We start from the raw sequence: 27,565 nt of genomic DNA on the forward strand, positions 1-27,565 counted from the left end.
GAGGCTGGAGCAAAGCACAGTGAAGCCGCCTCCTGGGGCGCCTGCATCCCAACTGGGGCACCAGGTCAAGTCCTGGCTGCTCTCTCTGCTTCCAATCCCCCTCCCTGTGGATGCACCCGGGAAGGCAGCAGCAGGTGGGTCCCTGCCACCCACGTGGGGGCCCCGGATGGAGTTCCTGGCTCCTGGCTACACCCTGGCCTAGGCAGCCATTGGGGAATGAACCAGTAGTGGAAGCTCGCTCTCTCTCTCTCTCTCTCTCTCTCTCTCTCTTTTGCTCTGCCTTTCACATAATTAAACAAATCTCTTTAAGAAGCTACAGTGACAGCCCCTGCTCCTGAGCTCGTGGGAAGGGCACAGTGTCTGGGGAATCCAGAAAAACTGGAGAAAGGCCAGAGAATGCGCACCCAGGACCCAGAGCCGCTGCCAGTGGCGTTTACGGTCACTGTGTCTCTTTCGCCCTGCAGGCGGCTCTGTCATGGATGAGTTGTGCAGATCTGTCTACATGGACAGGGAATGTCACAATCCAGAGATAAGTGACAGAGGCAGGTCACAAGCTCAACAGGGCAGGAGTCCCCAGCGCTGTCCAGAGACTGGACCGACCCTGAGTGCAAAGGGAAAGTCAGCCGGCCTGCTGTGTGCCGGGAGGTCACGGACAGGACGTGGGATGTGGCCTCTGAATCCCACAGCAATGAAAACAGGGTCTTGGAACATTCGGGGTGATTTTTTTTTGGTTTATTTTATTTATTTAAGAGGCAGAGTTACAGAGAGAGGGAGAGACAGAAAGATTTTCCATCCACTGGTTCACTCCCCAAATGGCCGCAATGGCCAGAGCTGAGCTGATCCAAAGTCAGGAGCCAGGGCTTCCTCCAGGTCTCCCACACGGGTGCAGGGGTCCAAGCACTTGGGCCATCTTCCGCTGCCTTCCCAGGTGCATTAGCAGGGAGCTGGATCAGAAGAGGAGCAGCTGGGACATGAACCAGTGCTCATATGGGATGGCTGCACCGCAGGCAGAAGCTCAGCCTGCTACGCCGAAGCGCCGGCCCCGAGGGTGATTTCTTAGCCTGGGAAGGAGTCACCTGTTATTGGTAAGAGCAGGAGGGTAGGCGTGTCCCACGCAGCTGGCTGCCTACACTCGGGGCGCTGCCCCCGCGAGAGCACAGTAGTGGGTCGGCTCAGCAGGCACGGAGTGGCCAGTCTGCGAGCCCCTAACCTGCACCTGGCGAGCCGGGCCCAGCTCCCACTCGGCTGCTGGGGCCGCGGGCCTCTCCCCGGCCCCAGGCCCAGCTCCCACTCGGCTGCTGGGGCCGCGGGCCTCTCCCCAGCCCCGACAGGAGGGCCCTCCCTTTGCCAGCCTTCATGTCGGGAAAAGGTCTGCACGGTGATGCTGGCCAAGTTCAGGAGCGGTCTCCCGCTTTGAAGCATGGCAGCCTCTCTCTGGGCCTGGGGACTTGGCCAAGGTGTGACGCCCTCATCCCGCACCTGCGAGGCCTCCCTGCAAGCCAGCGCCAGACACCTGCGGTGGCAGAGTGGAAAGAAGAGGGAGCATCAGGCTTTGATGAGCGGTGGGGCTGCTGGGAAGCTCGGAGCTGAGGCCCCAGCACCCAGACCTTTTTTTTTTTTTTTTTTTTTTTTTTGAATTTATTTGAAAGGCAAAGTGACAGAGAAGCAGGGGGAGAGGTCTTTGATCCGCTGGTTCACTCCCCACCCAGATGACCACAACAGCTGGGGCTGGGCCAGGCCGAAGCCGGATTCTTCCAGATCTCGCAGGGGCCCAAGCACTGGGCCATCTTCCACTCTGCTTTTCTCATCAGCAGGGAGCTGGCTCAAAGGTGGAGCGGCCGGGACTCGATCCGGCGCCCCGTGGTGGCAGCTCAGCCCGCTCCGCCACAGCGCCGGCCCCAGGCCTCTCGTGCTGATCAGCGATGCGTTTCTACATTTTCACATTTCTGAACGCAAGGGGTGTCTTACCGGCCATGCATGATCGCTTCAGTAAAACGCACAACGCAAGGTTTTGAAATGAAATCTCCATGTTGAAGTCATCTCCTGTTAGAGGCAAAACCGTCCTAAGTGATGTCGGCGTTCTCCAAATCTTTTTTTTTTTAATAAGAGTTCTCTGGAAGAATGGATCGCGGTGAAGGAGCTGCCGTGGGCCGTGAAACTTGCCGTGGGCGTCTGCCTTTCTGAGGTCACAGCCGCGCGTGTGTGATGGGTCCGCCTGGTGCAGCGCTGCTCCGAACGCCTCTCACTCGCTGTCTCGCTTCAGTCCCATGACAGCTGCCAGTTATCGCCCACGCTCCCCAGCCAGGGAGGCCCGGGGCAGAAAGGTTCAAGGGCTCCACAAACAGGAGCGCGAGGCCGGGGGCTCAGACAATCCACACCGAAAGCCGGAGGTCTCCACCGCGCACCACGGCAGCAGGCTGTCGCTGACCTCCCGCGACTCGAATGCACCCACCTAGAAAGGCGGTCAGGGAAACACAGTGGGGGCCGGGAAGCAGTGTTCCCCCGAGATCTCTCAGGTCGGGGAAACAGCGCCACGAATCCTCTTCCGCCCAATCAGATCACTGAACGAAGCTTCGTCTTTCTGGAGGGAGAGAAACGCACAGTGAACCCCCCTGAGACCGTGAGCTTGGCCTTGTGGGCTGCTCTGTGCTCGCCAGGAGCACCCAGGAGGACCAGCAGTGCCTCTCACTACCTGCTCTGCACTCACTCCCCCCAGCAAAATCGTTACTTAAAAATGGGCTTTTTTATACATTGTGTTATCATTTTCCTGCACGTGTTGTTACAGATGTCACCACCGGAGCTCCCTGGATTCTCTTCTTTTGATTATTTCTTCATGCTTTGACGCTTTACCTTTTTTTTTCCCCAAGATTTAGTTATGTATTTCAAAGGCAGAGTTACAGAAGGGCAGAGACAGAGGGAGAGAGAGAGGTCTTCCCTCCACTGGTTCACTCCCCAAATGGCTGCAACGGCCGGAGTTGAGCTGATTTGAAGCCAGGAGCCAGGAGCTTCTTCTGGGTCTTCCATGCAGGTGCAGGGCCCAAGCACTTGGGCCATCTTCTACTGCTTTCCCAGGCCACAGCAGAGAGCTGGATCAGAAGTGGAGCAGCTGGGACTTGAACCAGCACCCGTATGGAATGCCGGCACTGCAGGTGGTGGCTTTACCTGCGAAGCCACAGCGCTGGCCACAACAGTAATGTATTTTTTTTTTTTTTTGACAGGCAGAGTGGACAGTGAGAGAGAGAGACAGAGAGAAAGGTCTTCCTTTGCCGTTGGTTCACCCTCCAATGGCCGCCGCGGTCGGCGCGCTGCGGCCGGCGCACCACGCTGATCTGATGGCAGGAGCCAGGAGCCAGGTGCTTTTCCTGGTCTCCCATGGGGTGCAGGGCCCAAGCACCTGGGCCATCCTCCACTGCACTCCCAGGCCACAGCAGAGAGCTGGCCTGGAAGAGGGGCAACCGGGACAGAATCCAGCGCCCCGACCGGGACTAGAACCCGGTGTGCCGGTGCCGCAAGGCGGAGGATTAGCCTAGTGAGCCGCGGCGCCGGCCAGTAATGTATTTTTAAAAAGTAAAAATAGAGAGAGTGTGTGGCACAGCAGCCAGGCCCACATCCCATAATTGTGCCTGGTTTCAGTCCAGCTCTTCCACGCCCATCCACCTTCCTGCTAGTGCGTCCTGGGAGGCAGCAGGTGGGTCCCCACCCCCCACCTGGGACAACCGCACTGCGTCTCCGGCTCCTGGCTCCAGCCTGGCCCAGCCCTGGCTGTGGCTACATCTGGGCAGTGAGACAGTGATGTCTCTGCCTTTCAAATAAAATAAATCTTAAAAAGCTACTTTCTACTGGGCCTGCATCGTGGAGAAGTGGGTAAGGCTGCCGCTTGCAATGCCAGAATCCCATGTGGGCGCCAGTTCGCATCCAGGATGTTCCACTTCCGGTCCAGCTCCCTGCTAATGGCCTCGGAAAAGCAGTGGAGAATGGTCCCAAGTATCTGGGCTCCTGCCAGCCACATGGGAGACCTTAGAGGAAGCCCCTGGCTCCTGGCTTCCGCCTGGCCCAGCCCTAACTGCTGTGGCCATCTGGGGAGTGAACCAGCAGATGGAAGATCTTTCTCTTTCTCCTCTATATCTTTCCTATCTTTGCCTTTCAAATAAATAAATACTTTTTAAAAATCTCTTTAAAAAAACCAGCTACTTTGTATCAGTCATCAGCTTACCATCCTTTAAAAAAATACAATAACAAATGTATTATTCCCTGGGCATCTGCTTTCCCGAGGGGGGGGACCTGCCTCATGGTCGCTGCCTACCTTTGCTTGCAGCGGTCTGTGCTCCCTCCGCCCTAAGTCCCCTCGGCTCCCTCCTCCGCCCTGCGTGGCAGTCCTGGCCCACACTTGAACGGGTCCCCTGTGCAGTCTGGGCTGCCGCGCTGCCGGCCTGGAGACCAGCCCCAGGTCTCCAGACTCTAGCGAGGACCTCACCTGTCGCCGGGTCTCATCTCCCCATGCGTGTGCAACGAGCAGGAGGAGGAGGAGGCGCGTGCAGCGAGCGGGGGGGGGTGCACAGCGAGCGGGGGTGGTGCACAGCGAGCGGGGGGGTGGTGCACAGCGAGCGGGGGGGTGCACAGCGAGCGGGGGGGTGCACAGCGAGCAGGGGCGGGGGGCATGCGCAGCCCACAGGCTTGTTTTAAGGATGTACCCCCAGAGCACCAGGCATGGCGACAGGAAGCAGGTAGACAGTCAACAGGCTCCTGCCCAGGATCCTGCTTCTCTGAACGCCCATCCCCCGTCATGTCTGGCTTTTCTGCTGGACGGTGAGGGGCACAAGGCTCGGGTCTGCATCCTGGTCTGCTTCGTCTTGAACTCCTGAAGTCATCGCCACAGAGGCAGAGCTCATCCATTTCAGTCGTGTGGGTCTGATGAGCGCACACCACACAGCCGCACTCCCAGCTGAGAGGGGGAGATCCTGGCGGCCCCCAAGAGCGCATCCATTCCTGGCCCCAGCCAGCCGCCCGTCTGCCTCCTGCCGCTCACAGTCGGTTCTGCCTGTTCTGGAATTTCCAACAGCTCTGGTCATCCAGGAGGCCTCTCAGCTCTCCCAGGTTGCTGCTTCCTTGAGTTGCTCACTCCCTTTTTCTTGCCGAGTCTAACGTTGCTGTGTTGACACACCTTCCTTTGTCTTGGCTCACTGCTGGGTATTTGGTTTGCTTCTGGTTTGGAGCTAGGATGAACAGAGCCGCTGCAGGCCCGTCCACTGTGAATATTCTGTTGGAGGACTCTGTAAGAAACTACCTCCCTACTAGCGCCATCTTACATGTTAGATCATTCAAGTGTGTAATTGATCAGATAGATTGGAATAAGTGTCGAAGGGTTCACATTAATAAGACCAAGTGACTGCTAATAACAATACATAGAATTTAAAAGGAGAGAATGATCCAACATGGGAAGCAGGCCACACAGCAGACTCATAGAATGACAGATGCCTTAAATGGCACTCTGGCCTCAGAATCAGCCCTTAAGGCATTCGGATCTGGCTGAAAAGCCCATGAGAGCATTGCAGGCATGGAAAGCCAAATATTGTGGCAAAAAATGGCCTACATGAAAGATCTCTGTGAGTGAGATCCCGGTGGAAAGAAGGGACCATCAAAGAAGGAGGTACCTTTCTCTAAAGGGAGGAGAGAACTTCCATTTTGCTTATGGCCCTGTCTAAATAAGGTTGGAGTTTGTGGACTCAAGAGGCTTCCATAGCCTTGGCAGCTCATGACAAGAGCCTCGGGTGATCACTGACATCGTACATAAGAGTGTTAATTGTTAAATCAACAGCAGGAGTCTCTGTGCACTTGCTCCCTGTGTTGGACTTCTGTCCTTAATGAGTTGTGCTATGAGAGTTAGCTGCAAAAGTTGTTCTCAAACAGTGCTTTATACTTTGTGTGTCTGTGTGGGTGCAAACTGTTGAAATCTTTACTTAGTATAGAGTTGGTCTTCTGTATATAAAGATAATTAAAGATGAATCTTAATGAAGAATGGGATGGGAGAGGGAGTAGGAGGTGGGACGGGAGTGGGGGTGGGAGGGTGGGTATGGGGGGAAGAACCGCCATATTCCAAAAGCTGTACCTATGAAATTTGTATTTGTTAAATAACAGCTTTCTTAAAAAACCAATAAGACTATTACACTTAAAAAGAAAGAAAGAAGGAAACCAACTCCCTGGTTTGCCACATGGGTGTGGCGCTGTCCCCTCCCCCAGTCACCGCACCTGCTCCTGATCACGCTCAGGCCTTGACTTGACTCCCGCCAGGAGTGTGGGAGTCCTTGTGTGTTTGATTGGCGTCTCCCTGCTGCTTGGTGGTGCTAGGCATGTTTTTGTGTTTATGGCCATCTGTGTGTTTTCTGCAGTAGTGTCTGTTACACTACCCTCTTTTTATTAGGCTGTGTTACTACTTTTTAAAAAAGATTCATCTATTTATTTGAAAGGCAGAATTAGAGTGAGGGAGAGACAGAGATCAGTCTCTCATCCTCTGGTTCACTCCCCAAACGGCCACAACAGCCAGGGCTGGGCCAGGCCAAAACCAGGAGCTTCCTCCGGGTCTCCCACATGGGTGCAGGGCCCCAAGCACTTGGGCCGTCCTCCACTGTGTTCCCAGGTGCATTAGCAGGGAGCTGGATCAGAAGTGGAGCGGCTGGGACTCAAACTGGCACCCATATGGGATACCAGCACTACAGGTGGCAGCTTAGCCCAGTAAGCCACAACCCTAGCCCCCCGTATTATCACTATTGAATTGTAAAAGTTCTTTACTTTTACTTCAAAAAATTTCTCTAATATTTGTTTGGCAAAATATTTACTTCTTATCTTCCAGTAACAGAAGTTTGATTTTTTAAATAAAGATGTATTTATTTGTTTGAAAGGCAGGGTTACAAGGAGAGAGAAGGAGAGACACAGATCTTCCATCGCTGGTTCACTCCTCAATGGCTGCAACAGCCAGGGTTGGGCCAGGCAGAAGCCGGAGCCTGGATCTCCATCCGGTCTCCTGTGCGCCTGAGTCCTCGGGCCACCTCTCTGCTGCTTTCCCAGGCACAGTAGCAGGGAGCCGGATCACACGTGGAGCATCCAGGACCTGAACCCGTGCCCACTAGGGATCCCGGGGCTGCAGGCAGTAGCTTAACCCACAGGGCCACAATGCTGGCCCCAGAAGTTTGATTCTTACGAAGTTCAGTGGGTAAAGTTTGCGTTTAGGTTCGACCCGCCCGCGGAGGGGATCTTTCTTTTGCTACCGAGTTTTGTGGCTCCTGCTTTTGGGTTCCTTTGAGGGCTGCGCCATCCTCAGGAAAGACACTGTCTCTTCTCAGCAGCCATCTCCTCACCTTAGCAAGGCTGCTGTGGTCCGCTCACTCACGTTCCGCTCCGCAAGCCACGGGCAGAGGCTGAGCCGTCATGGGGTCACCGCCCTGCCTGATGCCTGTTGCCGACCATCTGCTTCTTAGATTTTGCCCAGCGGTCTGGTTTTTCCTGGCAGAAGGCCTTCATCTATTTCTGCATCCACAGAGCTGGCGTCCAGGAACCCCATGAGGCCAAGTCTTCACCAGCACCCCTGACGGAGCCCAGACATAGCCTCCTCTCCTGACTGGGGAAGTCGATGGGCTCCCAGGCGATCAGCTCCGTGCCTGCACTTTTTCTTTTCTCCAGATTTATTTCCTTATTTGGAAAGTCAGAGAGAGAGAGAGGGAGAAAGAACCATCCACTGGTTCACTCCCCAGATGGCCACAATGGCCAGCACTGGGCCAGGGCGAAGCCAGGAGCCAGGAGCTTCATCCAGTTCTCCCACGAGGGCACAGGAGCCCAAGGACTTGAGCCATCTTCTGCTGCTTTTCCCAGGCTGTTAGCAGGGAGCTGGATCGGAGGCGGAGCGGCCATCCAGGATGCTGGTGTCGCATGTGACGGCTGAACCCACCGCACAGCAGCACCGGCCTTGTGCCCCTCTACCCGCTCTTTCCCGAGCAGCGCACCTCCTCACTTCAAGCCACGTTTGTTGAACGGGGGAAACCGAGGGCCAGAGTCAGAGAGGCCACAGGAGCAGGCAGGTCCAGCCTGGCAGAATGAGCCTTGCTGGGCCGGTGCCAGCCAGCAGCCCGGGGGCTGTGCTCCGACACCAAACGCCCCACCGCGTGCCTGCTTAGTGGGCACCTCGATGACCAGACTCACCCAGATGCTGCTTCTTGGTCGCAATGGCTCCTGCCTCTGCACAGGACGGTAGGAGCAGTCATCTGGGACAGGACCAGCCGCTCCGATCCTCTTTAAGATATATTCAGCCACCTTCTGGTCTTCATCCCTCCACTAGGGGGCGCCAGTATCCCATAGAGGGGGGTCTGTGGTCTTGTCCCAAAGTCTGCTCCCAGCTTGTTGGTGGATCCCCCTGCAAGCCACCCCCTGGGTCTCCATCCCCTCCACCCTCCCCCTGCAAACACAACCGGCCTCCCCCCAGCTCCCTCCTCTCCTGCTGGGCTGCCCTCCCGCCCTCTCCACGGGGCCCTGTCCCTGGGTGAAGGCAGTGACTGTGAGTGACAGGTGATGGCCTGACTGCCTGTCATTCCTGCCGGGCCTCCACTTCCTCCCCAAGGAACTGATGGACCATAGAGAGGCAGTGGGCAGGAAGGGCTCCCGCAGAGACGGCCAGGGGAGTGAGCCCAGCCCACGCCCGCCCACCTGCAGGGCCCTTGGAGACAGGCCACGCCCAGGATTTTCTCCAGGTCCCCAACTCTGGTTCCCAAGCTGCGGTGTCAGATTTCCCAGGAGCAGGTCCTGGCTTCGCTGCTAGTGAGTGACCTTGAGCAAGTTCCACGAACTCCGCTTTCCGTGTCGGGTGAACGAGGAGACACCCGTTCTTGCCTTGTAAATGAGAGGGCTTGCAAATCCGGCTCTTGGCTCGGAGCCCGGCAGAGAAGAAGAGCCGGGTCCATGTCGGCCATTATTAATAGTGCTATTAGCATCATCATCAGGAAATTAGTGTGTGCCACTTGGCTGTTCTCTTTCTTTGGAGGCTTAGAGAGAAGCTCAAGGTCTTGGGCTTTTTCCCACAGAGGCCCCGGCAGGACCCGTGGGGTTCACGGCTCTCGCACCACCATGCCTTGCCCAGGGCCTGGGCTGTATCACGGCTGCCTCGCAGCTTTGGGGTGCATGGGTCCCGGCCCAAGGTCGCGTCGTCCTGCACCCTTGGGTGACGGCGCAGGATGGCAGCAGCTGCTGCGGCCGCTCTGGCTGCTCGCCCTGCTCCCCCACCCCCGCCACCTCATCTGTTCTCCGGTCATGTTCCAACCTCCAGGAGAGACTGGCAGCCAGCCCGCGCGTCAGCCACAGAAGTAGCAGACCAGAGTACGTCCCTGCCCCTGGCTGCTGCCCTGGGCCACCCTGCGGCTCCCAGCAGCCTCTCCCCTGTCACTCAGGCCCCCTCCAGCAGGCCCGGCCTTCCGGCTTGTCTGGGCAGTCGCCTCCTGTCTTCCCGAGTTGCTGAGCGAGAGTCCCTGGGGGCAGGTGTCCGGGTTGTGCTGCCTCCCCCACCACCGGCCCTGCCCCGGGAAAGTGAAGCACAGAGCGGCCGTGGCGCCCCCCCCCCCCAGCTGTGGTGCACACAGACAGACGGGGCCGAAGAACCGCCGTGGCTTCTGACTCTGCCGCTGTGCAGTCACGGGCGCTCATACGGTGAGCGCGGACACCGGACACCACGCGCACTGTCTCGTTCGCCCTGGCAGCAACTCAGAGACGGACCCTGCGATCATCCCCTTCTTAGACAAGGAAACCGAGGCAGGGAGGCAGGAAATGTGTGATTCAGCCCCAGGGGCTCTGAGTCTGGGCTCAGCGCCTCTGCTGCCTGGACCTGGCGACCCAGCTCTGCCCCAAGTGCCCAGCAAAGCCCTCTGAACCCTCAGGCTGCCAAGCAGCAGCTCCTCCCAAGGAAAGGGGAGGGGACAGGGCTCAGCCTCTACAGGGACAGTGTCACGGCCAGGACCTAAGTGACCGTGCCCTCTGGCCGCACACTGCACGCCAGCCCCCGGGGGACAGAAACCAGTGAGCTTCCACAGGGGCGATGGGTCCCAGGAGCCCGCTGGGGAGGCGCTGTCGGCTGAGGGAGGCAACATCTTGGTGCAGCAGGCGCTGTGAATGTGCAGGCTGCACAGGGAGCCCAGGGGTGGGGGAGGCCCCGGGAATAAGAGGTGCGCGTGGGCCGGGTGTGCGGGGAAGGTGTAAACACAGCCTGTTCCCACCACAGCCAGCCTGCTCCTGGGGGAGACGGCCCCTCCCTCCCAGCCCACATGGTGTCCCAGCTGCCAGGCCGCCCGGCAGCCACATCCCCCCACCCCCGGCGCCGCGCCGGCAGCCCCTTCCTCTCGCTCACCCGTCTGGACGCCTGGAAGCGTGCGCAGGGGGTGCCGCTGCCTTGTGGACGCGCGTCCATCCAGGCTGGGAGCCAGCCCCAGGACTGCCCCCGTGACCTTGGCCTGACAATTCCTCGAGCCAGTGGAAGGAGGCAGGCGACGGGAACGGCAGAGAGCAGAGGCAGCGACGAGGTGACAGGGACACGGCAGACAGACTGGAGAAGGAGCGTGAGATGGGACAGGCAACAGACAGGGTGGCGGGAACTCTGCCCTCTGCCTCTCGGCCTGACAGGCGCTGTCACCACAAAGGAGAAACACAGGCTGGCGGGGGCCAGGCAGGTGCTCACGGACTCCTGGCGCAGGTCAGGGGGCGCGCCGGCCCGGCACAGCTTGCCCTGGAGCGACCCGGCCCTGCCTCCTCCCTGCCCTACTTTGCCTGTGCACACCCCAGCCAGGCTGCCTGCAGCGGCCCCTCCCGGCAGGCTGCGGCCTCCCCGCCCCCCTACCCCAGTGCCTCAAGTGGGTTCCCTCAGCTGCTCACCCCTTCCCGTCCTCGCCTCCGCGGAGGTGCCGCTCCCTACAGAACTCCTCCCTCCCCTGCTGTCTGAGTCAAGGGCAAGGGCCAGCCAGCCAGACAACCCCGCTGGGCCCCGGCAGTGGGGGGCTGGATGGGGAGGAGGGATGCTGGCTTGCGCGGGGGTGGGGGGTGCTTTTGAAGATGAATGGCTGTGAGGCCGTTGGGAGCAGCTGCCTGCAGCGGCTGAGCCCGGATCCGGGAGCAGAAGCGGAAGTCTGCGTTTCTGTCTGCTTGGGACCAGGCAGGGCTGTGGAGAGAGCGAAATGGCAGAGCAGCTGGGGGCCAGGGAGGCCGGCGCTGCTGGTACTGAGCAGTCGGCGCACTGACAAAACAAGTGTTGCTCCTGCCCATTTGGAGCACACCCGCGCACGGGAACACACGCACACACACACACGCACACACACACTCAGCACCGGGGAGGGCGGGCTGGCGGCTGCCCCATCCAGCTGCAGGCAGACCTGTCTCACACCCAGCTGGCCTTTCTTATTGATTCTTTCAGCCCGGCTGCCAGGGGCACAGGTGCCAAGGCCAATGCCACGGAAGTGAGTGGCACCACGGCCAACGGACACCGGCGCAGGTTTGGGCCACGGGCTGGCAGAGACAGGCGGCCAGGCGGGTGGAACCCCTCTGCCCAAGCAGCTGGCAACCGGCCTCTGTGGGAGCCCGGATCCTCCACTTCCCAGAGAAGGGACGCCGGGCAAACGGTTGACCCTGCCTGTGCGTTTCCTCCCATGGAGCCCGTGGGTGACAGCATCACCGTGCACCTGGGTTGTTAGAGGACGAACTAGACCTTGACGGGTGGCTGGGCGCTCTGGGCTCTGCACCGCCTCACTCCCTGCTTGAGCTGCCCCAGAGCTAGCCTGCCCACCCAGGCCAGCCCACCTCCCTCTGGGCTCAGTGGCAACAGGCCTCTCTGGTCTCCCCGCCAGCTCCCAGGGGAGCCCACAGGCTGAAAGTGCAGAGTCCACCTGCTTCCTTCCGGTTCTGTTCCCCCCTCCTCCCAGGGGCAGGGGGCCAGACCCAGGCTTGGGCTACCTCGGAAGCCAGGACAGATCTGTGCCCAGAGCTGGGACTTGCATTCCACGGCGGACACCCCAGTGTCCACAAGCACCGCCCCAGCCTCCTCCCCTGGCCTAGAAGGTGCCATCGAGACCGCACCCGCCGTCTCCGAACCGGCTCTTGCCCCGCGGCCCAGAACAGAACAGACCGGAGGTGGGAGCTGCATGAAGGATCCCACCCTCCTGCTGCCAGCCTCCACCAACGACCACGGGAGCTCGGGACCGCCTGCTGCGTCCCCCGTGGCCTTCGCACTCTCCCCTCCTCGCCCCATCCCTGCCCTCTGCCCTCTGGGGCTCCCGGCCCTGCCCTACCTGCCTGAGCCAGCTGATCCTGGTCTTGAGGAGGCGAGAATTCACTTCAGAGGCTCTTTCTCCCTAAACGGAGGAGAGCAGAGTCAGAGGCCTGACCGGACCACTCCCCACGCTTCTGTCTTTCGTCTTCCACCCCTACCCCCGGCGATCCGCCCCAACGCCGCGGGGCAGGCGCACCTAAGAAGCCCACTGGAATTTGTGACCCTGGCACTAGAGAGCAGAAATCACACCCCAGCCACACCCCCCACCAGCCCGTGATTCCCCGACGTCAGACCGATTTTTCCAGTTAACTGGGTCCCAAGGAGTTAATAGGTAACTGCTTCCTTCTGGCTAAATCACGCCAGACCAGGCCCGGCCAGATGGTCCCCAGATCTGGCCTTTCCTCTCCTGCCGGGAGGTCTGGGCCGGGTCCACGTGGAAGTCGGCGGCCGGATGGCGTCCGGTGAGCCACAAATTAGAGTGATCTTAAGCAAAGTCGCTCACAGCCCCCGGACCCCCAGTTTCCCGACCCAGTAACAGGAAACGGACACACACACGGGTCCCGCCAGCCCTCCAAGGCTACTGCGACCTCCAAGTGAGTTCATGTCCGAGCCACGTCAGGCAACAAGAACGCACTGATCAGGCATAAAATCACGAGAATCACCCACGCTGGCCGGGCAGCAGCTCCCAACCCTCGTGCTAACCTCTTATTAACCCGCGTTTACGTGGAAACAGCCTGGCCGCATCATCGGTCCAAAGTGTCCCAGACAGCAGAGGGGAGCCAGGATGGAGACCCAAACTCACAGCGAGGACCAGTGGGCAGGGTCAGCCTGACTCATGTCAGCCAGGCACTATGAGGGTGACCCCAGCCCTCCTGCAGGTCGAGGGACAGTGGCACAGAGACACATGCTTCCCGAAGTTGCCCGGGGCTGCCCTTGGGACGATCAGAACCTGGGAGGCTCCCAGGACGCTCACAGCGACAAGGAGGCATTTCAAGGGGGACACAGCGGGGCTGGGGGCGGGCAGGTTCCCCAGCCAGGAAGAGACTCGGAGCACGGCTGGCAGGCCTGCTGCCGGTGCCCTGTGTGGACACACAAGCCAGAGGCCCTGGAGCCGCCTAAGGATCTCTGCTTCTCAGCCTGTCACTGGGAGTGGGGGGGGGGGGTCTCAGACACGTCCCACCCACCCCCCCCCCCCGCGTGGGTCTTCAGGCACAGAAAGAGCGCGTCGCCCGCAGGTACTTGATGCAAATTTGCTGATTTTCTTTTCAGTGTTGGGAACCTCGGTCATGCATGGACGCTGGGAAGCGGCCCAGGGAAGGGAAAAGCAGGAAGTTCCCATAACTTCGCTCCCTTAAGGGCCAGATGGCCGCAGCCCAGGCAGGAGTTAACTTTCCGGCCACTGGAGACAGCGTCCTGCCCGCAGGGGCGGCCCAGCCAATGGCACGCGGCGCTGATGATGTCATGCTCCTCCCGCGCCTGCTATTGGGCACCAGGCGGCGAATCCAGCCGGCGGCTCGGGCCGCGGGGCCGCGGAGGCGGGGGCCGGGCGGCGGAGGGGGAGGGCAGGGCCGGGAGCGGCGGGCGCAGCGGTGCAGGGCGGCTGCGGCCTCCTCCCTCGCCCGCTCCCCTGCGCCTTCCCACGGAGGGCGCCCCGGGGACCGCCTCGCACTCGGGCCAGCGGGCAGCGACGTCTAGGGCCGCACGAGGCGGATGGGGGCTTCCATCCCCAGCTGGAGAGAGCAGACCCCTGGCCTGCTGGCCAGGCACACAGGGGTGACCGGGGAGTAGCCAGGCAGGCACAAGGGCGCGCGCACACACACACCCAGCAGACTCTCCAGCCTCACCTGCCTGTCGACTGCAGGTCTGTGTCGGAGCTCTTGGTAACTGCCCCGTCCACGTCGCTGGGCTCTCTGTGGGAGAGAAGGGCTGTGGGCGGTGCCCAGGCCCCCTGCCCCGCTGCTCCCCACGACCTGGCCACGCTGGACTCCGGGCAGGAGGCTGCAGCCCAGTGCCTTTGAGGTTTTACGGTCCCCCCTTTCAGAGCCTCCTAGGTCTCCTGCCTCCTTGCCTGGGGGTCCAGGCAGTCCAGCCCTCCTCCCACTTGGCTGGCGCCCAGCCCAATCACCCCCCCCACCCCACCCCCTGCCCGGAGCCCAGGCGGTTTCTCACGGTTGGACCCGGTTGGCAAACCGGCGGCGCCAGAGCATGGCCAAGGTGCTGAGCACAAAGAGGGTGGTGCACATGGCTCCGCTGCCCCATCCCCTCCCAGGCGGAGGCCACGATGGCCTGGCCAGCTGTCTTGAGGCTCTGGTTGGGATGGATTTAGGAGGCACAAGCTGATTAGTGGGATCAGCAGCTCTGACCTTGTGAGGGCTGATTAAGCTGGCCGGGCCCAAGGTCTCCCTCGAGTGGCAGGATAAATGGACACGGGCACTACCCAGAGTGCAGATCTGAGAGCACGCGGGCCTTGAGGCCAGCGTTGTGGCACAGCAGCCCATGCTGCAGCACCGGTTCGAGTCCCAGCTGCTCCACTTCCAATCCAGCTCCCTGCTAATGCGCCTGGGAAAGCAGTGGAGGATGGCCCAGGGGCTTAGGGCCCTGCACCCCATGAGGGAGAACTGGTTGGAGTTCCTGCCTCGCAGTTTCAGCCTGGCCCAGTCCCGGCCATTGTGGCCATTTGGGGAGTGAACCAGCAGATGGAAGACCTCTCTCTCTCTCTGTCTCTCTAGGACTCTAGCCTATCAAATAAATAAATCCTTTAAAAAAAATCTTTAGGTCTTGCCGTCAAGGGGCTGACACTCCAGACAGGTTAATGCCGCAACAGACTGGTTTGGGAGCTATTAAAGGCACCTGCTGAACACCTGGGAAGCTTCGCGTCTCGGGATGACTTCCAAGAAGAGCCGGGGACGACTGACTTTGCAGGTGCCCAAGGAAGACCAGGCCCTCACAGCTCTGCCGGGGCTGTGGCAGCTGCCGGGAACCGGAGCTGAGCGGCCGGGAGAAGGATGCCACAGCGAGGGCAGCCGCAGAGCAGGATGAGGGAAGCCAGCAAGGCGAACCCCGAGGGAGGCTGCTCTGTCTCATCCTCTCCGGCACCCACTTCAGGACCAGGGCGGAAATCAGCCTGCGCTCACAGATGCGGTACTGGGTGCCGACTCGTCCCCACACCGCGCACAGGACACACGCAAAGGATGAGCTGAAACCCCATGGAAAAGGGGAGCCCAGCCACATCCCAGGGGCACCTCTCGGGCAGCCGCGTGGGACGCCATCGGCGCAGGTGAGTGTGTGTGGAGCCTGGCGGCAGAGTGGGATGAGAGGACCCGAGCCCACACGGTCTCCTTCCCTGGTCCAGGAACCCAGCGGTCATTAGATGGAGCACTTGGACCTTGAGTTCCTGGAAGAGCCCAGGCTTGACCTTGAAACAAGATTGTTAAAATAAATACAGGAACCCAAGTGGAGGAGGACACGGCCGGCTGGGCGGCGGGACGCCAGGCCTGGAGCAGGCCAGGGTCACCCCACACGTGCTGGAACACCTGCTGTGGGGCCTGGCCATCCCCAGGAAGTCTGTGGAAGTCTGTCCCCTCCTCCCCCAGCCCTGCAGCTGGTGGTGGCTGGGCCGTCTCCAATGACCTGGGCCTTCCTCTGGGCTTCTGGACACCCAGGGCCCTGAGGTCAGGGTGGTGCCCAGATCTCCCCAGCCTGTGCTGGCCGGAAGGAAAGGGGGTGCAGGCCTGGGCACCCTTGGCGGCTGAGCTCAGGTTCCGACGACCCCGGGCGTGGCAGGCGCGCGGGGAGACGACCCTAGCCTTCACCCCTCCTGGGCCTGGGGTCCTGCGCACTGGAAGTGGCCAGGGTCCGCAGCGGGCGCCAGAGGGGCTGGCATGACCTCCTGGCAGGGATGGCGGGAGAGAGCCCCCGCCGATGCCTGGGAGGAATCGACTTCGAGTCCAGTCCCCACCACGCAAAGGGTGCACACAGCACACACGCCCGGCTGCGCCCGCGGCGAGAGCGGGACACGGCGGTCCCGGACCCGCACCCGCGGTGCGCACTCCTGGGCAGCCGGCGCCGCGTGACCGCCGCGCCCCGGGAGACCCCCAGCACGCCGGCCACACCTACCCCGGCGTCGCCCAGAGGTCGACCCCACCGCGGCCTGGCGGGTGGGGCGGGCGAGTGCCCGCCGCCTCGCCCCCACCCCGCCCAGCCTTCACCTTGCCGGAACTGGCTCGCCGACGCGGGGTAGGGGTTTGAAACGTATTTATTTTTTTTTAAACATTTTCCCAGCAGACCACATCCCCGCCCCCCGCCGGCGGGCCCCCGCCCCCCGCACTCACACACACACATTCGCGCGCACACCCGGCGCGCACAGACACACGCGCTCCCTCCCTCCGGCGCTCTGCCCCTCGCCCGCCCGCCCGCCCGCCCGCCGCGCACGCAGCCGGCCCCGGCTCCCCGCGCCCCGCCGCCGCCGCCGCCGAGCGAAGCCGGGCTGGGCTTGCAGCTGCTCATGGAGAAAGTGCCCGGCGAGATGGAGCGCCGGGAGCGGAGCGAGGAGCTGTCCGAGGCGGAGAGGAAGGCGGTGCAGGCGACCTGGGCCCGGCTGTATGCCAACTGCGAGGACGTGGGGGTGGCCATCCTGGTGAGGTAGGTGTCACCCCGGCCGGCCGGGCCCTGTGCAGGGAGGGCGGTCGCGGCCCGGGGGCGAGCTCCGGCGTCACCTCCCCAGCCGCGACTGGGGCCAGGCCGTTCAGAGCGCGGGCAGCGTGGGGCGCAGCCTTGGATGAGCCCTTGCTGGCTCCGGGGTAGGGCTCCCAGCCACTGGGGTGCAGGAGGAGGGCCCCTCGGATCCCGCCTCTCCCCAGCCTCGGAACTCCTGGCTCAGACTCTGAGCCGGTTGCCTTCCTGGCCACCGCCACCACCTCCCCCACGAGCTGTGAGGCCCACACACATTTTTCTGGGGCAGTAGGGGATCCCCATTTTAGAGACAGGAAAACTGAGGTGCAACCGAAGAGGAGGACACAGAGGGGCAGAGTTCTCTCAGCTCAACCCTCTGGAAGGAGCAGAGCAGAGGGCGAGAGAGTGGAGGCCAGGGGGACCTGGCTCTCCCCGCTGTCCAAAGGGAGGGCCGGCCAGCCGTGCGCTCCAGGTGAGGCACAGGTAAGTGGAGCAGCAAGCCATCCTCCAGGACACATCCCCCGCTGAGTTGGAGAGGGGCCCCGCCCTGAAGCCCCCACCTGGGTTCTGGGGTCATTCCGGCTCCAGGTGTCCCCGACAGACCCACGGACACAACACCTGTGCAGGGTGCACGGGCAGCATCCCTGTAGAGCGCCTGTTCCCAAGCCCCACAAGCCACTAACTGACCATGGTGACCACCGATGCTTTCTTCCCACGCCTGCTGGTCCCTGGGGTGCGGGCCTCGAGGCGCCAGGCCACCGGCGCTCTAAGCCCCCTGTCCGTGGCAGAGGGGAGCTGTCAGACAGAGGACGGAGCGGGCAGGCTTGCTGCACGAAGAGGGGACGAAACTGGCATCTGTCAGGACAGCTCCATGCCCACCTGGCGCCCTGTCCCGGCCCCGTCTCTGGCTCCTCTTCTCCCCATCACGCTCTCCCCCCACACCTGGGACCTACCCCGCAGCACGCCGATCTGCCCTGATTCCACTTCCGATGAGTTAAGGAAGGGGCGTCTGTGCCAGCTGCTTCCGGGCCCAGAGACAGCGGTGGGGGGGGGGTGAGAGGGGCCAGGATCCTGAAGCCACAGACTCCAAGCGGGAGCAGAGCCACAGATGCGCCAGAGTTGGCAGCCCCGAGGGGCCCCCGCAGCCGTGGGTCTGGCACACACGGAAGTCACCGAGGGGAAATGAGGCAGGGTTCCCAGACCCCCGGGGAATTTCTGTCCCTGGGCCCTGCCATGTGCCGCCGAGGCGCCTGGCCTCGGAGGGGTGCAGAGGAGCCGAACCCATGAGCTCTGTTTGGGATGGTCTGGGCTCCTGGGAGGTTTTGTTTCTCTCTCTCTCTCTCTCTCTCTCTCTCTCTGCACCCACTCCTGGTTCCCTGTTCTGACTCCTGGATGGGCTGGGCCCGGGCTGGGAGAGGCATTACCCAAAGCACTCTGTGTTCAGAGAAAGGCCCACCGTTCATCTGCGAAGGCTCGGCTGGGGCCGCTGCTCACTCCTTCATGTCCACCGGAGCCCGGGGCAGCCACTCCCCGCCAGCCCCATGCCCCAGGCCTGGCCAGCGACGGAGGGATAGAAAGGGGTTAGGGCAGGAGCCGTCCTCAGGGTCCCCAGAACCTGTCGCAACTCCCCCCCTTTCCCACACCCGACACACATCCACAAGACCAGCTCTCTGCCCCTCACTCATCCCCACCAGGCCGGTGGGGTGAGGCCCCCCCTGGCGGCCACATGGGTGGTGGTGGAAGAGGCCTGGGGGGAGGAACGCCCACCCTCCCTCCTGGTTGTAACTCGGCCGCCTTCCCCCCCACGCTCAGACAAGCCTATTTCAGGCTCTCTTGGAAGCCCAGATGCCTCCAGGAAGGGAGAAAGTCCCCAGGAATGGCCGGGGAGGCTGGGATCAAGAGGGCCCAGACGCCCGGGGACTGTCCTCAGGGCCACACCCTGGCCTGAGTGTAAAGCAGGCGACGGCCCCAGGCACGGTCCCCTGACCAGCAGCCTATGCAGGTGGCAGGGCCCCTCCTGGGCTCCTTCCCGTCCCCAGGATGGCGATAACAGCGGGGCAGGGATGAGGGAGCTGTGTATACAACAAGTGCTCAAGAAACTTTGCCTGTGGCTTGCTCATCTATAAAATGGGTAGAATCCCCACTCGCTCCGTTTGAGATGCTTGGCACCTTGTCGCGTGCAAGGCAAAGCGAAAGAGCATTTTGTAAATTTTAAATTGCAATTCCAAAAAGCCCCAGAGGCTGAGGCGGTCAGCGACATCCACATTGGGGTTTTTCAGGCTGGTCTCTCATCGCTGCAAAGCTGGCAAACCCACCGCCTCCCTCATCCTCACCCGGGTCCCATGAGGCGTGGGACTCAGAGCTGGGAAACGGTTTGGTCTCCGTCTGAACTCCCCCCACCCACAGCCCACAAGGATACAGCAGCTCTGTTGCCAGAAGGGGTGGCCCGGCCGGAAGTTCTCAGCCCCCACCCCCCACCCCCGCTTCTGCAGCCCATCTCTGGCTAAGGGGCCGCTTTGGCAAAGGATCGGCGAGGGGGACGCCGCCCGGCGTGAAGCCGCCCGGCACACAGGCCCCAGACAGCCTGGCTGTTTTCCGAGGGTTCCGTTAAGTTATGTAAGTTCCGACGGAGCCCGTGCATGTGTCTCACGTGACAGCCCCGCTTGGGAAAGGAGGTGTGGATTGTCCGCACGCTCGCCAGCCGCAGGGCCCGGGCGGAGGGTGCCGGAGATCCAGCCCGACAGACGGAAGTTAGCCGGGAGGGCCTGGAGGGGACAGCCTGGGCTAGCCGGGAAGGAGACGCAGCCCGCGGAGGGCTGGTGAGGGGAGCTGTTGGCTGGAACCGAGGTGTGCTGGGGGGAGAGCGTTCCCACATTTGTAAGAGGCTGCCTTGCCCTGTTAAGGAGTTTTGACTTTGTCCAGTAGACAGTAGGGAGCCATTGAAGGTTTCTGAGGATGGGAGTGGCCCAAGGAAAGCTGCCTTGGGGGGGGTGGAATCGGATCATTTCGGGTAAGCTGGAGTGTGGAGGCGCCAGGGGCCAGGAGGGCCTGGGGTCTGCAAGGAGCGGGCGTGCCGGGGAGGTGAGACGCACGCATGTACAGGCACACGCGCACACACACGACGTAATGCCGGACCCACGCCAGGCAGGCCAATCCAAGGGCCGTTTCTAATTAAATAAAATGACCAACGATCACTGCAGGGAAGTGGAGAGAGGAGAAGGAAGACAGTGTCCTCGCCCCTGCCGGGCAGCCTGAACCGACTTCCACACCAGGCTCTGCTTGGTTCAGCTGCAACCAAAACCGTGTCTCGTGTCAGCACCGGGCACGAGGCGGGTGGTTTCTCATTTCAGCCTCACGACAACCCAGGAGACAGAATGACCGTGCCCATTTTATAGATGAGGATACTGAGGCTCAGAAACGTTAAACCCCTCGCCCTGAATCACACTGGCTGGTGACTCCGGAGCCGTCTCGGCTGGGGGCTTGAGGAGCGGGTAGACTTTGGACGGGAGAAGAGAGCGAATGGGTGCAGACGCCTGGGACAGGAACTCCTGCCGACCTGGGCGGGACCTGCATGGAGGCAGATGCGAGCCAGCCCACATCTCGGCCCATGGCTCCTGCCTGCTCCTCGGCCTGTGGCTCCTGCCCACTCCTCGGCCCGTGGCTCCTGCCCACTCCTCGGCCCGGGGCTCCTGCCAATACCTTGGGCCTGTGGCTCTTGCCCACTCCTCGGCCCATGGCTCCTGCCAATACCTTGGGCCCGTGGCTCCTGCCCACACCTCGGCCCGGGGCTCCTGCCCACTCCTCGGCCCGTGGCTCCTGCCCACACCTCGGCCCGGGGCTCCTGCCCACTCCTCGGCCCACGGCTCCTGCCCACTCCTCGGCCCATGGCTCCTGCCCACTCCTCGGCCCACGGCTCCTGCCCACACCTCGGCCCGGGGCTCCTGCCCACTCCTCGGCCCGTGGCTTCGGCCCACGGCTCCTGCCCACACCTCGGCCCGTGGCTCCTTGCCCACACCTCGGCCCGTGGCGCCAGCCCACACCTCAGCCTGTGGCGCCAGCCCACACCTCGGCCCGTGGCTCCTGCCCATACCTCGGCCTGTGGCTCCTGCCCACACCTCGGCCCGTGGCTCCTGCCCACTCCTTGGCCCGTGGCTCCTGCCCACACCTCGGCCCGTGGCACCAGCCCACACCTTGGGCCCGCGGCTCCTGCCCACACCTCGGCCCGTGGCTCCTGCCCACTCCTCGGACCGTGGCTCCTGCCCACTCCTGGGCCTGTGGCTCCTTGCCCACACCTCGGCCCGTGGCGCCAGCCCACACCTCAGCCTGTGGCGCCAGCCCACAACTCAGCCTGTGGCTCCTGCCAATACCTCGGGCCCGTGGCACCAGCCCACACCTCGGGCCCGTGGCTCCTGCCCACTCCTCGGCCCACGGCTCCTGTCCTCCTGCTCTGGCAGCCCGGCTTCAGCGCCGGCCCCTCCGTCCCACCAGGTTCTTCGTGAACTTCCCTTCAGCCAAGCAGTACTTCAGCCAGTTCAAGCACATGGAGGAGCCGCTGGAGATGGAGCGGAGCCCCCAGCTGCGGAAGCACGCCTGCCGGGTCATGGGGGCCCTCAACACGGTGGTGGAGAACCTGCATGACCCCGACAAGGTGTCCTCCGTGCTGGCACTCGTGGGCAAAGCCCACGCCCTCAAGCACAAGGTGGAGCCCGTGTACTTTAAGGTAGGCGTGCCCCAGCTGCCCGCAGGCTCTGCAGGGGGGGGGGGCTCCCTGGGGCGCAGCAGGGGACCCCGGCCCCAGCCTCTGGGGTGCAGGGAGGGGAGCAGTGCCGGCCCTGCCTCGGGGGCCTGCCATCTGGTTCCTGGTGGCCAGATCCTTGGCCAGCCGGGGCCTGGGGGCCGCAGGGCGCCCCACTGCTCACACCCCCTTCCTCCCTTTGCCGCCAGATCCTCTCTGGGGTCATCCTGGAGGTGATCGCCGAGGAGTTTGCCAACGACTTCCCACCTGAGACGCAGAGAGCCTGGGCCAAGCTGCGTGGCCTCATCTACAGTCACGTGACCGCTGCCTACAAGGAGGCAGGCTGGGTACAGCAGGTCCCGAACGCCAGCACGTGAGGAGGCGGGTGAGGGTGGGCCGGGCAGCCTCCCTGGCGTGTCCTCCCCTGTCCCCTAGGCCTCCCATCTTTCCTGGGGCCCGGGGGGGCTGTCCTCTTGGGGCACTGGCCCAGGGCCCCTGCTCTTGGCTACACAGGGCCAGGAACACTGAGCAAACTCTCGCTGGAGTAAGGGAGTGTTCAGAGCACCCGAGGCCCAAGGTTCCTGGCGGGAAGCTTGGCTCACGTGGCCAGAGGCAGCCCAGGCCAGCTCCGACGTCCACTCCCTCCCCAAGTGCTGATCACACGGGCCTGTTTTTCCATCTAACGCTGACCACCGCTCCCATCCGCCCTCTGCCCCCACAAGGGCTGGAGCCAGGATCACGAGGCCGGGTGGCCATGCGCACGCACACGTGTGCCCGAGCCCGCATGGGACCCCGCGTGGGTGTCGCTCACACGCACCCGCTGGCAGGACCGAGGAGGGTGGCCGGCCTCAGGGACTCCAGCGGACCCGGGGCTCTGGGGCCTCCCTGGGACCCCGAGGGGCGGAGGTGGGGATGGAGTAGGACGGAGAGAGAGAGGCCAGAATGGGAAGCAGGGGTCAGCCAGCGGCTCAGGCCCCAGCTCTGGAGACGCATTGCGTGTAGTTTCCCATGGAGAAGGCGGCGTCCCCTCCCCCGGGCTCCTGGGGCCAGACCTCCTGCTCACAGGCTCCCCCCAGCCCCAGCTCCACCGAGGAGGCCAGGCCTGCTGCCCTTCCTGCCGCTGACCACACCAGCCCCCAGCTTGTTCCCGCTCCCTGCCCCCACGTCGGCTCCTCCCCAGGACAGCGCGGAGGCCTCGGGGGAACTGCTGGCTGCAGCAAGGCCCATATCCAGATGGACACAGCTGGCCCCGGCCCGCTGCGGACCCTGGAGTGCACAGGGGGCAAGCAGGGGGCCTCACCTGCCCGCAAAGGAGGGCACTGGCAGAGCCGGGGGCTGGGGTCACTCCTCCACCCCAGCTGTCACCCACAGGGGCCGGGAGGAGCCAGTGGGTGGTGGGGGGAGGGGGAGGGGGAGGGGGCTGCCCTCCCACCCCTCTCCCCAGGCAGCTCAGCTTTGTTTACAGCCAGGAGACAAGCTTCCTGCTTCTAGAGAAAGGGCTTTTTCCAGGGGCCTACAGGGACGGGAGAGCGAGCCGGCCCGCGAGCCCCCAGTGAATCAGAGACACATGGCCGGCGCCCCGCCTGCTCACCCCGCCGCCCGCCCGCAGGGACCCGGATCTCGCCAAACCCCAAACAGCAGGAAACTCTCAAATTGCCTCAACTGCCGCTGGTCCTGCTGCCGTAGACTGAGCCCGCCAGGTCCTGGCCGGGACTCACTGCCCGCCCGGCTGGGCCGCTGCACCCTCCCTGCTGGCACCCCCAGCTGTCACGTCTGGGACTGTCCCCTGAAGCCTTCCCACCGTGTCCCCCCACCCCAGTCTCCCTGGGCCCAGGCCTGCAGACCCACCCTCCTCCCAGGGTCCAGCTGGACTGGAGGGTGGGGCGGGGGATGGAGTTACAGAGAAGCTTCTAGAAGGCTCCATCCAACGCCTCTTATCGGCAGCAGGGATGGGCCAGGCGCCGCTGTTTATTGAGCTGTCTCTGCGTCAGGGCGGTCAGGGCGTGTGTGCCTTTGTGTGGGTGGAGCAGAGCTGGGGGCACAAGGCAGTGAGCCCACAGGGACCACCCGCACAGGCAGGGAAGACGGTGGCCAGAGGGGGTCGGCGCCAGGCCAGACAGAAGGCACCACGTTTCAGCATGAACAGAGAAAGAGCTCGTGTTGTTTGCGAAACACTTTTCTGTTTTAATTTGACAGACAGAACTCCCGTCCCCTGGTTCGTTCTCTAAATGCTTGCCATGGCTGGGGGCGGGGGGGGGGGGCAGGATCACAAGCCAGGTCTCCCACAGTGATCTGAGCCATCTGGGCTGCCTCCCAGGGTCCATATTAGCAGGACCGGAAGACAGGACTCAAACCCAGGCATGGCAGTGTAGATGCGGGAGGTATAACCACTAGGCTAAACGCCCACTTCATGAAACACTCCCTTAACGCAGCTCCTGGCACTGCAGCCCCCGTAGGCAGCCGAAACAGGCATCACCCACGTTGTACAGGAAGCCACCCAGGTCACAGCAGAGGGGGCGCTAGAACTGGGGTCTGGGGGCTCAGGGGCAGGAAGGCCCCGGCCTTGCCTCCCCCAGGTGCCCTTCCCCTGCTCCCCATAACCTGTTCCCCCCATCTCCTGTCTCATCCACAGCCCACCGGCCACGCTGCCCTCCTCGGGGCCGTAGGACCCCTCCCACCTCCCCCGTCCCTGGCAGCACCTTGAGCGAAGGCCGAGTTCCGAAGACCCTCCTTGAACCTCCATTTCCGGGTGCCAAGGAAGCTGGAGGGATCCCCGATGCGTCTGCCCAGAGGGGGCCTCCGCGGTGGCCGCTGTCCCCCCACACACACCTGGAGCTGCCGGGAGGCGGCTGCCCAGATGCTGACCCCAGCGCGGGGCGGGCGGGGACCCTTCCGCCTTGCAGAGCCAGGCCGCTCTTAGCTTTTCTACTCTCCGACGTGGCTGGCGGCTGGCGGGAAGCAGGACAAGGGAGCCAGCCCCGTGTCTGCCGGCCGGCACGGAGGCCTCCGTCTCACCATGTAGAGATCACGCACACACCGTATATACAGATATATTCTATATACAACCTCTCTCTATAAATATATATAATATATATATATGCACAGTACATACCTACCACCTGTATCTGCAGGCCCGCCCGCCCGCGTGTGGGGCAGGAGGCAGAGGGCTCTGGCGGGTGCGAGTCCCCCAGGGGCGCAGCGTGGGCTGGAGTGAGGTCATCCGGCTTCCCACACCCCTGCGGCCCCTCCCCTGAAGGCTTAGGTTCACTGACTTGGCTTCCCATGGCCAAGGACAGACGGAGAGGCCCAGAGGTTCCGGGCAGGGTGATGCTGTGGGGGGAGGGGCAGTAGGGACACCTCCACTGCCAGCCTTACCCCTGTGTGATAGCTCCCCCTCCCCGGGATCTCGGCAGGTGGCAGAACCAGACAGACGCTGCCTCCTCCGGCCCCATCCCTCTGCCTCAGGGCCCAGGGCTGCCCTGCCCGGCCCGGCCCCCGACCGGCAGTGGGTCTCTGTGCACAGCAGCCCCCCCGCACCCCGTGTGCCCCTTGGTCACATGTGTTGTCCTCCGGGATGTTTGCCGCTGTGGCTGCTGCACCTGTGTTCCTCCGTGCCGTCTTCCTCCATCCGCGTAACTGCCTGTCCTGTCGTGGTTTCTCCCGTGTGTAGCCGGACCCCGGGCCATTAAACCAACCGTTCTCCTGCGTCTGTGCCGCTCCCTCGCTCCCTCGCTCGGGGCTGGGGCCTCCCCCAGGTCCCTCCTCCCCTGCGCGTGAGCCTTGGCTGCTCCAGGCCGTCAGAATGGGGGCTTTGGTGGCTGGGGGCCCCTCCCTTGTTAAGTCAGGGTCACGAGGGCTATTGTTCTAGAAATTTCCTGGCAAGGGCAGGGTCAGTGAGGAAGGAATCGAGGGTCCTGTGGGTCTGAGTGCTCCTAGTGACCTTGGCCTCCTGGGCCTGAGTGCGGGGACACGGGGGGAGCCGCACGTTGGACCGGGTGGCCCAGCCCGCGGTGCTTGGGAGAGGAAGCCCGCTCCTTCCCCGAGCCCCCGGCTCCCGGACGCCCCCCATTCTGCCCCCCAGCCCACTGGGCCAGGCCTGCAGACCTCATCGGCAGCGTCAGCTCCCCGAGGGAACAGGAGGTCACCACCCGTGGGCTGCAGGAGAGGCAGGAAGCAGCCGTGCCCCGGGGGAGCGCCCGGGCTGCCTGGGAAGCGTCAGCTGACACACAGGGAAAGTCTGACCTCCTGCAGCACGGCCCAACCTCCCCCTCCGGGCCGCAGCATGCGAACGCAGGGTGGAAATGTGGAGAGGACGGTGAGCCCCGCTCTTAGAAAGCAGGGCACGGCCCCGCGCCATGGTGAGCTGTGCCGAGCCCGGCAGGGTGCAGCGGGCCATGCCCTCCCAGGGAGGCAGCACCGCAGGCCAGGGCCCGACTTCCTGCACACTGTGCGCCCCTGGACAAGTCACTCAGCCTTTCTGAGCTGCGATCTTTAAAATGTGTTTATTTGTAAGGCACAGTTACAGAGGGAGGGAGAACTTTCAGCCACTGGCTCACTCCCCAAACGGCTGGGCCAGGCTGAAGCCGCGAACCAGGGGCTCCATCCGGGTCTCCTGCGTGGGTGGCAGAAGCCCAAGCACTGGGCCATCTTCTGCCGCCTTCCCAGGCGCATTCACAGGGAGCTGGGTGGGAAGTGGGGCACCCAGGGCAGGGTCACCCGCTGTCCCGGGTGCTGGCTGAACAACACCCGGCCGTATCACCTAAGTAGGAGTGAACGTGAACCCCGCCTTGCAAGGCAGGGGTGGGGGGCAGGGTGCACGGTGCTGGGGCCAGGGCAGTAGTGAGGACAGTGAACCAATGTGGTGGGTGGTCCCGGTGGGCTCGGCCTGGCCGTGGTGGGACGGGGAGGACCTAAGGCCTGAGGTGGGCGGGGAGAATCTGAGGAGTCAGCCCCCCCCACACTGTTCCTCAGGTGGTCACCACGGCAGATCTTTCTGGAACGTAGCACCCCTGACCCCCCAGGAATGTCCCCTGCATCCCTGCCCCCAGGACGACGCCACTGGCAGGTCGCGAACGGCTGGGGGGCGGGGGCTGCTGCCTGGGTCCCGGGCAGAGCAAGTTCGAGGGGAGAGAGCGTGCGGGGTGGGCTCTCGGTCGGGGGCGGCCTGGGCTTCCGCTGCGCGCCCCACACGAAGAGGGAGCCCGCTCCCCGAAGAGCCACACGCGCCGGGCAGCTCCCCCTGGCTGAGCTCGGGGCCTGGGAGTGCGCGGGCTGCGGCTTCCCGACGGAGCGGCTGCACGGCGCCCCCTGCTGGCCGCGGCGGGAAGCGCAGCCGCAGCCACTGGCCGCCCAGGGTCGCCCGTCCCCGGGGGTTTAAAGCCCTGTTGGAGCCAGAGGCAAGAAGCGCTGTAGACACCCGTGGGAACACCCACCCGTGAGCCACGAGGATGAGGAGAAACAGCTAATGATGCTCCACTAAAACCGCACACACGGCTGCTGGCCCAGCCCCTCCCTGGTCCCCACTCCCGGCACCTGCTCAGGACCAGGAGGGTTCCTTGGGGGAAGGAACCTGTCACAGTAGGGTGACAGCTGGGACTCTGGCAGCCCCTTTGGGCTGGAGGCACTGAGTCAGGAGCTTTTCAGGCTCCCTAAGTGAGAAGTCTTAGGTTTGGAAGTGGTGGGGGGGTGGGGCAGCACAGCGCCTTGAGCCTGGGAAGCTGCAGTGGCCAGGGTGGGGGTGCAGCTCCGGGCCCTGGGCCTCCAGCCCTCTCGGCATCTCCTCAGCCCCAAGACGCTGTTGTTCGTTTATTAATACTGGTTTTTCCAAAACTTTGTTTTTTTCATTGTATCTGAAAGGCACAGAGACAGAGAGA

At 63.1% G+C, this 27,565-nt stretch overlaps 1 protein-coding gene and 1 long non-coding RNA gene across 15 annotated transcripts; one reads left to right on the forward strand and one right to left on the reverse strand.

Annotated features, from left to right (window-relative positions):
• Nucleotides 1–720: 720 nt before the first annotated feature.
• On the reverse strand, nucleotides 721–14,895 carry PRCD (photoreceptor disc component). Of its 11 annotated transcripts, none has more exons than XR_011383335.1 (5): nucleotides 14,456–14,895; nucleotides 14,131–14,196; nucleotides 12,306–12,368; nucleotides 10,379–11,182; nucleotides 721–1,061 (listed from the first exon to the last, which is right to left on the reverse strand). It is a non-coding gene; the product is annotated as a photoreceptor disc component (long non-coding RNA). The 11 variants fall into 11 exon arrangements; XR_011383338.1 differs by having other exon boundaries at nucleotides 721–1,076; XR_011383336.1 differs by lacking the exon at nucleotides 721–1,061 and adding an exon at nucleotides 1,552–2,581 and having other exon boundaries at nucleotides 10,900–11,182.
• A 529-nt stretch (nucleotides 14,896–15,424) lies between these two features.
• On the forward strand, nucleotides 15,425–25,397 carry CYGB (cytoglobin). 4 transcript variants are annotated; one of them, XM_070060257.1, is made up of 5 exons: nucleotides 15,425–15,563; nucleotides 15,639–16,927; nucleotides 21,446–21,677; nucleotides 21,902–22,065; nucleotides 24,325–25,397. In XM_070060257.1, exons 2-5 carry the CDS (start codon nucleotides 16,791–16,793, stop codon nucleotides 24,356–24,358), a joined length of 567 nt encoding a protein of 188 aa, XP_069916358.1. In that variant the 5' UTR covers nucleotides 15,425–15,563; nucleotides 15,639–16,790; the 3' UTR covers nucleotides 24,359–25,397. The 4 variants fall into 4 exon arrangements, with proteins under 4 accessions (XP_069916358.1, XP_069916359.1, XP_051694322.1 ...); XM_070060258.1 differs by lacking the exon at nucleotides 15,639–16,927; XM_051838362.2 differs by lacking the exon at nucleotides 15,425–15,563 and having other exon boundaries at nucleotides 15,585–16,927.
• Nucleotides 25,398–27,565: the final 2,168 nt, after the last annotated feature.

This window comes from Oryctolagus cuniculus, chromosome 17, assembly GCF_964237555.1.
Source record: "Oryctolagus cuniculus chromosome 17, mOryCun1.1, whole genome shotgun sequence".
In the NCBI taxonomy this organism is placed as follows: Eukaryota; Metazoa; Chordata; class Mammalia; order Lagomorpha; family Leporidae; genus Oryctolagus; species Oryctolagus cuniculus.